This window comes from Nerophis ophidion, linkage group LG19 (genome assembly GCF_033978795.1).
Source record: "Nerophis ophidion isolate RoL-2023_Sa linkage group LG19, RoL_Noph_v1.0, whole genome shotgun sequence".
In the NCBI taxonomy this organism is placed as follows: domain Eukaryota; kingdom Metazoa; phylum Chordata; class Actinopteri; order Syngnathiformes; family Syngnathidae; genus Nerophis; species Nerophis ophidion.
The window spans coordinates 11,198,035-11,208,894 of record NC_084629.1 but is presented as its reverse complement, the minus strand read 5'-3'; the positions used below and the strand labels follow the sequence as shown (position 1 = coordinate 11,208,894).

The 10,860-nt window shown below is 37.9% G+C and overlaps 1 protein-coding gene across 1 annotated transcript in view; it reads left to right on the top strand.

Annotated features, from left to right (window-relative positions):
* Positions 1 to 10,860, top strand: part of casq2 (calsequestrin 2) — a 32,141-nt gene that overhangs the window by 10,312 nt on the left and 10,969 nt on the right. Inside the window, exons 4-6 of the mRNA XM_061879145.1 lie at positions 336 to 447; positions 5,640 to 5,713; positions 5,794 to 5,924. Of these exons, the coding sequence (XP_061735129.1) occupies positions 336 to 447; positions 5,640 to 5,713; positions 5,794 to 5,924 (317 nt within the window). The remainder of the gene's footprint in view (positions 1 to 335; positions 448 to 5,639; positions 5,714 to 5,793; positions 5,925 to 10,860) is intronic.

The following is a 10,860-nucleotide window of genomic DNA, read 5'->3' as shown; positions in this document are numbered from 1 at the left end:
TTCAGAAAAGACTTGTTTGATGCTGGATGCTAGAAAACGTCCGATTTGTTGCAACAGTCAGCCCTAATGCATTGTTGCAGCTCATTGATTTTTGTGCATGCCATGCCCTGCGTGTTTGCGAGGCGAGCGAGTAAAGTGTGTTCAGGGGTTAAACTGCGTGCCTGTTGGCAAGTGTGTTGGTCACTCGCCGGGTAGGGGTGACGCTGATGTCATGTTGACACATATTGATTTTTCTTGTATTTTCATGATCAAAAATCGACGGGATGGCGACCTTTGGAGTAGAAGATCCTTTTGTTTTTAATGGGACCTGAAAATGACGCATTACTCTCATGCAGCTATTGGAGGAGCCAGTAGAGGTGATCGACAACGCCCTGGAGTTGAGGGCCTTTGACAGGATGGAGGAGGACATCCGGGTCATAGGTTACTTCAAAGGAGAGGACTCCGAGCGTGAGTAGAAAGATTCCTTTGCCAAAATTGACTGGCACCACTGTAACGTTTGTTTTTTTGTATTTTTTTTAATTTTTAGCCTTGAGATAGGAACAGGAAAGCTGTTGAAATAAAAATAAAACAATCCACTTTGAGATTTGCTTATACAATTGTTTCTTGTTTATCACGACTAATTGGTTTCAGGCTTGACTTTGGTAAACAGATTTCCACGAAGTAAGATTATCATTAGTGAATCAAGTTTTTTGTTAATGCATAAAAAAACTGTTGTGAACTTCTAAATATGATTTTTTTTTTTTTTACATAACTCGATCCCTCTAAAAATGAAAAACATCCATAGTCACCTTTGCACCCACTCCATCCAGCATAGTTGCCTTGAGTGTGTTCAACTGTAGATTACTGTACTCACCGGTAGCCTGGAGGATTTTCCAAGCATCATTGCTATCACATCCTGGGTAATTCCTCTAAATTAGAACTGGGCATGCATGTGCTGAAATCACAGGCGTTAGCTGTTCTGTAAAAAATTGGTCAACTTGACAGTTGCAGCTACGATCATTAGCTGTGTTGTTAGCATTTGGTCTTGTTAGCATTGCGTGTCCCGTGTTGTTAGTCCACTTTGCTCACGCCAAAGACTCACCAATGTGGAGCAGAAGGTGTCAAACATGAAGTGCAGCAAGAGAGTTCATCTCCACTTAGTATTGTCAGGACAGCTGCTAGTAGCAGTTTTTTTTTTGTTAGCATCTCGCATCTCGTCTTTTGACATCGCTTAGACCTAGGTGGAGAAATGTTTTTGACGAGGCAGGTGTTGAAGATAAAGTTCAGCAAAAAATTGTTCTGCCAAAAGTTTGTCAACTTGATTGTCGTGGTGAAGCTACATTAGCGCTAAGATTAGCCGCCATGTTGTTGTTGACTTTTTGTTACCTTTTTGACACTTGGAAAACCCCCCAACTTTTTTACACTTACAAAAAAATCCAGATTTCTGGACAATTTTGAAAAAAATTCCGATTTTTTTTTTCTGACAGAAAAAATCCCAACTTTTTGACACTTTAAAAAAATCCCGATTTTTTGACACTTAGAAAAAATCCTGACTTTTTGACATTTAGAAAAAAAAAATCCAGATTTTTTTTGACACTTACAAAAATTGACTTTTTGAAAGAATAAGACCCAACTTTTGGACACTTACAAAAAACCCAGACTTTTTGAAATTTAGGGAAAAAAAACAATTTTCGGACGGGAAAAAAACCTGAATTTTTGACACTTCCAAAAAACCCTGACTTTTTGACATTTAGAAAAAAAAAAGACATTTAAATTCAGAAAAAAATCCCAAATTTTTGACACAGAATTAATCCCGACTTGTTGACACTTAGAAATAAAATCTTGTTTTTTTGACACTTACAAAAAATCCCGACTTTTCGACAGAAAAAATCCTGACTGTTTGACACTTACAAAAAATCCTGACTTTTTGACACATAGAACCAAAAATCCCCATTATTTTAACATAACAAATCCTGACTTTTTGACTCTTAGGACAAATCCAGATTTTTTGACATTAGAAAAAAATCCAGATTTTTTGACACTTAGAAAAAAATTCTGACTTTTTGACAGAAAAAGACCCGACTTTTTGACACTTACAAAAAAAGCAGACTTTCTGACATTTAGGAAAAACATTTTTTTTTTAAAGTTACAAAAAATCCCGAATTTTTGACACACAATAAATCCCGATTTTTTGACAGAAAAAAAACTGACTTCTTAACACTTCCAAAAAACCCTAACTTTTTGACATTTAGAAAAAAAACCTGACTTTTTTAAATTCAGAAAAAAATCCCAAATTTTTGACAGAATAAATCCAGACTTTTTGACACTTTGAGATGACACCCCAACTTTTTGAAATAAAAAAAAACACGAATTTTTTACACAGAATAAATCCCAATTTTTTGACAATTAGAAAAAATCCTGTTTTTTTGACACTTACAAAAAAATCCAGACTTTTTGACAGAAAAAATACAGACTTTTTGACACTTACAAAAAATACTGACTTTTTGACACTTAGAAGAAAAAAATCCCGTTTTTTGACACTGAGAAAAAATCTCGAGTTCGACATAAAAAATCCTGACTTTTTGACAGAAAAATCCAGACTTTTTGACAATTGGATAAAATTCAGACTTCTTGACAGTTAGAAAAAAAACTGACTTTTTGACACTTGGAAAAAAATCCAGACTAATTGACATTTAGAAAAAATCCAGACTTAATATGGGAATGGAAGTCCTGCTTGGCGATTATCTTTTTTGATTGCCACAACATAATGATAGAACATTAGAATATACTGCAATGTAATACGTACAACACGTAAATAAGACCGCCCACAATGTAATACGTACAACACATACACAAGTCTTAATTAAACAGCTAGTGTAGAATAAAACTGTATTTAGAAAAAAATTTGAACTAATTTACACCCCACATTTTCTATATATGTCATTTTTTTTCTGGAAGAAAAACAAAATGATAACACTTACAGCTTTCCAGTCTGTAGCTGACTGACGAGTTGGCAATTACTTTAAACAGTTTAGCAAAGCCTGATTTTTAAATGTATTTTCATCTGATATTTTTTTGGTACAAAGTGACCCTCTGTGAAGTGGTGGGCAAATACAGTGCGGGTTAGAGGTGCCAACTTGTCCATGAAGAAGTTATTTTTTCCCTTTTTACAACTTCAAAACCAAACTTGAGGGTCGCTTGTCTGAAAAGTGGTGCAAAAAAGTGAGGGAAGATAACAGATTTTTTTTTAATCACGAATGGTGCTCATAAACAGGCTCTACTGACACAATAAAGTTTTAAAAATAGAAGACCTTTAACTTTAGAGCTTTTGGACTTTATGCTGTAAACTTGTTGACATCAACACCCTCAAAACTGTGGACGGGAATAGGAATACACAAATACACACGCACAGTGGATTTGTTTATTTGTATCAATTAATATCACTAGAAAAACTTGACTTCATTAAATATAAAACAAACTCATTCAGACAATAACCACATTTGTATGCTCAGTGCTCAAAAGGCTCTAATGTTATCAAACTAATCATGTAGCAACGCAGATTAATCACCCAATTTATTTTGACCCCACATGCTTACTTTAACCGCAAATGTTTGTTGAATGGTCACTGATCAAAAACAGAATCCGCTTTATTGGCCAACTATATTTAACACACAAGGAATTTGACCTGGTAGACTGTAAGAAATAAAGAAAATTAAAAGTGCCGTGGTATGAAAACAAGAGGGAAACATTAAAGAACACAAAGGACATTACATTTATTAAAAGAGCTAACGCAACCAACTGCCATTTCAGCGGTGCCAACTCTACACACAGCTAAAAAAACAATCAAACACCAAAACTGTCAAGGCGTGGACTTTAGGGTTTGTTTTTCCGGAATGCAAAGGAAAGTTGGCGCGGGAAAGACGTGAAGGTAGGGACATGTTTATTTATTACTATAAAAAAAAGGAACAAAAGGCGCGCACTAGGCGGAAGAACAAAACTTGGCTAATGAAACAAAAACTAGCACTTGGGCATAAAAACTATGAACATGAAACAAAACTCGATAACTGTGACAAAAAAAACAAAAACCACGTGGCATGGCAAGAAGCAAAACTATGCACAGTATCAGAGGTAGCATGGCATGAAGTGAACAGCGGTAAAGTTGCCAGGCTGACTTCCTGGCAACTTTCGGTTCAAATAATACAGGTGATTGAACAGGTGCGTGAGTCAAAACAAATCAGGTGCGTGACTTGACAGTTGAAACTAAATGGTTGGCATGGTAACAAAGCAAACAAGGAAGTGCAAAAACAGGAAACAATGGAGTCTTAAGCAAAACAGAACATAAATAAACAAAACATGATCGCAAGACATGACAAAAACATTTAGTAATGAATTATAAATATTGTGCATATATGATTGAACAACGCATAGACAAACAACAACAATAAAAAAACAATAAAAATATATGTATAAAAAATATACATTTAGGCCTCCACTCAAGCTTGATCCCGGGGAGCCCAAAGGGTTTTGGTAAAATTAAAATGTTAAAAATGTGTCATTATTCGGGATTATTTTTTTTATTATTATTCAAGTTTTAGATCTCTAGATCAACATTAGGTCAACATATAGATTTAAGTTGTATGCTCTTTTTGTTAAAAAAACCACATGTTTTTTTATTGAAAAAAAAAAAAAAAAAAATATGCAATATTTTCACCCAATAACATTTTTAAGTAGAATGTTTGAGATTATATAATTGGAGCCGGAAAAAGGTCAACAACTCATAACACCATTGATTTTAATTCACTATTATTTTTTGTGCAATGACACTTAAAAACAAAACACACTGATCCAAAAGGGTCCTACTCATTAAAGTGTTAAAAAATAAATTATATATATATTTTTTTACTGTTTACTTTTAACACCATGGTCTCGGGATCAACTTCAGATCCATCCGTCAATTACAAGTTTTTTTTTTAATGTTTTTTGTTTGTTCGTTTTAGGCCATTCTTTAAAAAAATAAAACAGCTCAGTTTTTTATATGGCGAACAAAAAATATCCAACATTTGCCCCCAAAAATATCTCAAAGTGGAATATTTAATGTGACGTAATTGGAGCCTTGAATTGGTCAATAATTCATAATTTATTTTGATTCACTTTTTTTTTTTTTAAAGAAAGAAACAACCTGGCAGCTTTGTGTTATTAGAGTAAACACTGCAACATGTTCTTGTTACCTGTTTGCTCTTTTATACCACTTTTGATGTTTTACATTTTTTTCCGTAGTATTTTTAAAATGTGCCGTGGGGCCGTTAAAAAATGATCGGCGGGGCGCAAATGGCCCCTGGGCCGCACTTTGGACACCCCTGGTCTACACAATTTGCCTTTCAATTAAAGGGCCAGCAGCGTCCCCCATGAGTGCATTTTCATTCCCACGGATTTACAGCTCCATTTTTATCCCGCCCGTCCATGCAGCTGTTCTCTCTCTCCTTTTCTCTTCCTGTCCCAGGCTGCACATTTGCGCCCGTGACCTGCAGCCGAGCAATAAGCGCGGCGCAAAGTTCAGCTATTTCCGCCCGCCGACGTGCAAATGTCAGCCTCGGATAGCACAGGCGTGATGGAGGGCGGCCTGTGAGATAACATTCTCTTCTTCCCTTCTGCGCCCTCAGACTACGAAGCCTTCAAGGAGGCCGCCGAGCAGTTTCAACCCCACATTAAGTTCTTTGCCACCTTCGACAAGTCTGTGAGTGAGCGCCCGAGCATTGCCGTCGCAAGCTTTCTGCCATCTCGTTCTTTTCACTGTCAATGATTTGACGCTCTCAGGTGGCCAAAGAGCTGACCCTGAAATTGAACGAGGTGGACTTCTACGAGCCCTTCATGGAGGAGCCCGTCACCGTCCCAGGGAAGCCTCACTCTGAAGAGGACCTGGTGGAGTTCATCAACGAGCACAAACGGTAAAAAAATCAGAAAAATTGTGAGAACGTGACCTGCAAGTGCTGAGCCAATCATAGCGTTTTTGCACTTAGAGCAGGGGTAGGGAACCTATGGCTCGTGAGCCAGATGTGGCTCTTTTGATGACCGCATCTGGCTCTCGGATAAATCTGAGCTGTCATTGCTTGACACGATAAGTAATCACAGTGTTAAAAATAACGTTCAAAATATACAACCTTCTCATGCATTTTTAATCCATCCATCCGTTTTCTACCGCACCTGTTCAAGAAGTCGCGTTAATGGTAAGAAGTTATTTATTTATTATTGGTTAGTGTGGGGCTTGCCCTCCTGGGGGTTCTTCAGACCACCAAGCACCGACATGAGAGCTTGTTTCAGGGTTACAATCCATCCATCCATCCATCCATTTTCTACCGCTTATTCCCTTTCGGGGTCGCGGGGGGCGCTGGCGCCTATCTCAGCTACAATCGGGCGGAAGGCGGGGTACACCCTGGACAAGTCGCCACCTCATCACAGGGCCAACACTGATAGACAGACAACATTCACACTCACATTCACACACTAGGGCCAATTTAGTGTTGCCAATCAACCTATCCCCAGGTGCATGTCTTTGGAAGTGGGAGGAAGCCGGAGTACCCGGTGAGAACCCACGCATTCACGGGGAGAACATGCAAACTCCACACAGAAAGATCCCGAGCCTGGATTTGAACCCAGGACTGCAGGAACTTCGTATTGTGAGGCAGACGCACTAACCCCTCTGCCACCGTGAAGCCCCCACTTGTAATCACAGTGTTAAAAATAACGTTCAAAATATACAACCTTCTCATGCATTTTTAATCCATCCATCCGTTTTCTACCGCACCTGTTCAAGAAGTCGCGTTAATGGTAAGTAGTTATTTATTTATTATTGGTTAGTGTGGGGCTTGCCCTCCTGGGGGTCCCTCAGTTGCTTTCCAGCGATTGTCTTTTTCTCTCTCGTTCTCGCTCGCGCTCTGGCTCCAGCCCCAACCCCGTCTCTCCTCCCGGCTGCTGCTTATAACAGAGCGACAGGTGATTAGATAAAAAAGCCCAGGTGTGGGGCGGTTTAGCTCGGTTGGTAGAGCGGCCGTGATAGCAACTTGAGGGTTGCAGGTTCGATTCCCGCTTCCGCCATCCTAGTCAATGCCGTTGTGTCCTTGGGCAAGACACTTTACCCACCTGCTCCCAGTGCCACCCACACTGGTTTAAATGTAACTTAGCTATTGGGTTTCACTATGTAAAGCGCTTTGAGTCACTAGAGAAAAGCGCTATATAAATATAATTCACTTCACTTCACTATCTGCGCACCTGTCGCTGATTACGAGGCCGATCCTGGCAACACCCCGCATCGCTGCAGGCCCGCAGGCCACGCTCCTTCTACAGTTAGCTTCAGAATAACAATGTTATAACAAAGAATAAGACACATATTATACTCTAGAAATGTTGGTCTTACTTAAAAATGCACACGTTTAGTTGTGTTCAGTGTTAAAAAAATATGGTATGGCTCTTACGTAAATACATTTTAAACTATTTGCCTTCTTGGCTCTCTCAGCCAAAAAGCTTCCCGACCCCTGACTTAGAGTGATCTCGTTGGATGTTAAGTGAGTGCTGTGATTTTCCAAAATACTTTATCAATCAATCAATCAAATTTTATTTATATTGCCCTAAATCCCGAGTGTCTCAAAGGGCTGCATAAGCCACAACGACATCCTCGGCTCAGATCCCACATCAGGGCAAGAAAAAACTCAACCCAGTGGGATTATAATGAGAAACCTTGGAGGGGACCGCAGATGTGGGGACCCCTCTCTCAACCAGTCTAAAAGGAGGGGTCCATTTAAAGGCTAGAGCAAACCTGGGCAAACTAAGGCCCCGGGGCCACATGCGGCCCAAATAATATTTTTTTAGATCTTTATAATGGAAAGTGTAGCTGCCATTATGATGTGCAGTTATGTTTCCTAATGACCATAAGTCTTCAAATATACAAAGTATTTCAATGGTTGGAATCTGTAGTTATGGATGATATACCAGTTACTATGGTAATCTAATTAGTTCATCAATCAATCAATGTTTATTTATATAGCCCCAAATCACAAATGTCTCAAAGGACTGCACAAATCATTACGACTACAACATCCTCGGAAGAACCCACAAAAGGGCAAGGAAAACTCACACCCAGTGGGCAGGGAGAATTCACATCCAGTGGGACGCCAGTGACAATGCTGACTGAGAAACCTTGGAGAGGACCTCAGATGTGGTCAACCCCCCCCCCCTAGGGGACCGAAAGCAATGGATGTCGAGCGGGTCTAACATGAAACGGTGAAAGTTCAATCCATAGTGGCTCCAACACAGCCGCGAGAGTTCAGTTCAAGCGGATCCAAGACAGCAGCGAGAGTCCCGTCCACAGGAAACCATCTCAAGCGGAGGCGGATCAGCAGCGTAGAGATGTCCCCAACCGATACAGGCGAGCGGTCCATCCTGGGTCCCGACGAGCGGTCCATCCTGGGTCTCGACTCTGGACAGCCAGTACTTCATCCTTGGTCATCGGACCGGACCCCCTCCACAAGGGAGGGGGGGACATAGGAGAAAGAAAAGAAGCGGCAGATCAACTGGTCTAAAAAGGAGGTCTATTTAAAGGCTAGAGTATACTGATGAGTTTTAAGGTGAGACTTAAAGCTTCTACTGAGGTAGCATCTCGAACTGTTACCGGGAGGGCATTCCAGAGTACTGGAGCCCGAACGGAAAACGCTCTATAGCCCGCAGACTTTTTTTGAGCTCTAGGAATCACTAATAAGCCGGAGTCTTTTGAACGCAGATTTCTTGCCGGGACATATGGTACAATACAATCGGCAAGATAGGCTGGAGCTAGACCGTGTAGTATTTTATACGTAAGTAGTAAAACCTTAAAGTCACATCTTAAGTGCACAGGAAGCCAGTGCAGGTGAGCCAGTACAGGCGTAATGTGATCAAACTTTCTTGTTCTTGTCAAAAGTCTAGCAGCCGCATTTTGTACCAACTGTAATCTTTTAATGCTAGACATGGGGAGACCCGAAAATAATACGTTACAGTAATCGAGACGAGACGTAACAAACGCATGGATAATGATCTCAGCGTCTTTAGTGGACAAAATGGAGCGAATTTTAGCGATATTACGGAGATGAAAGAAGGCCGTTTTAGTAACGCTTTTAATGTGTGACTCAAAGGAGAGAGTTGGGTCGAAGATAATACCCAGATTTTTTACAGAGTCACCTTGTTTTATTATTTGGTTGTCAAATGTTAAAGTTGTATTATTAAATACCATAGTAACTAATTAGTTACTATGGTAATCTAATTAGTTATTATGGTAATCTAATGAGTTACTATGGTAATGTAAGTCACAGCAGCTCAGACGAGGCACCAAGCAGTGTGGGCCGGAAGCGTTTCCACAGACGCTTAAAGAGATTTTCACAACAAAGTTCTAAAGCTTAGTGATATATCAGATATATCAGATTGTAGGTTGGTTTATTTTGTACCCTTCGCGTTCATATTTCACTGTTTGTTGCATTTTTGTTGCGTTTCAATTGATTGTAAAATATGTCGGGGAGTCACGTTCATATTTTGTCAATATTCAGTGTTTTATCCTTAATAGAAAAATGTAAAATTCCATTACATTTTTAAGGCGGTCTGTCATAACGTTTTAGCATTCAATCAGACATTATTGTGAGGTTTTGTATTAGTGTTCCTAAAAATAGATACACCGGCCCCCAGACACATTTTTTTCTCTAAATGTGGCCCTCGAGTCAAAATAATTGCCCAGTTTTAAGATGGCACTTAAATGCTTCTACTGAGGTAGCATCTCTATCTCTATATGACATGATTCATCATTAGACATACAGTACATATAGTATTTACATACCTACTGTTTGTTTTTTATCATTTTAGTTCAGTAAATGCAATTTATATATATATAATATATATATATAATTTATATATATATATATATATATATATATATATATATTTTTTTTTTAATACAAGTTTATTTAAAAAAAATTCTGCTTGTATTTCTTTTATTTGAGTTTTATCGTATGTTTTCTCTTCTGTGATATGGCTCCCCCTGGGTCTGAAATAAAATGACTATACAATATAATGGAACTATTAGATTTTCTGAATTATAGCAAAAAAAAAAAATCTCGATTACACTTTTAAGTTCAAAATCAGAAAATAAAATGAGCGAAAATACAATTGTTATGATGTATTTTATTTCTGGTTTTATTTCTTCCATTTGGGTTTTATTGTATGTTGTTTCTTCAGTGATATGGATCTCCCTGGGTCTGAAATAAAATGACTACACAATATAATGGAACTATTAGATTATCTGAATTATAGCAAAAAAAAAAAAATCTCAATTACATTTTTAAGTTAAGATTTATGCATAAAATACATATTTTATTTCAATGTATTTAATGTTATTTCTTAATTAAAAAAATGCATATTAATATTTTTGTCAATTATATCTCTCACACTCACATGAATTAATGGATGGATATATTTATTTGTGATGTATTTGTTCACGATGTTTCTATTTTGTATAATTTGCAATGCTCTCCATTTTTGAGAAACATTTGTCGGAAAAACAAGTAGTAAAAGTTAGCATTTTTACTTTAAAAAATAAATAAAGGTATTGTCACGCTTATTTTTACTTTTTAAAACTATAATTTTAATATAACATATAATTATTTCTAGAATATTAAAAACTTGCACAGTTAAGAAAAAACACAAGATAAATGTACAAGAAAGAAAAGTAAATCAGAAACTAAAAAGAGCAAAAATACAACTGTTATAATTTTATTTCTGGTTGTATTTCTTTTATTTGGGTTTTATTGTTTGTTTTTTCATCAGTGAAATGGATCCCCTGGGTCTGAAATAAAATGACTACACAATATA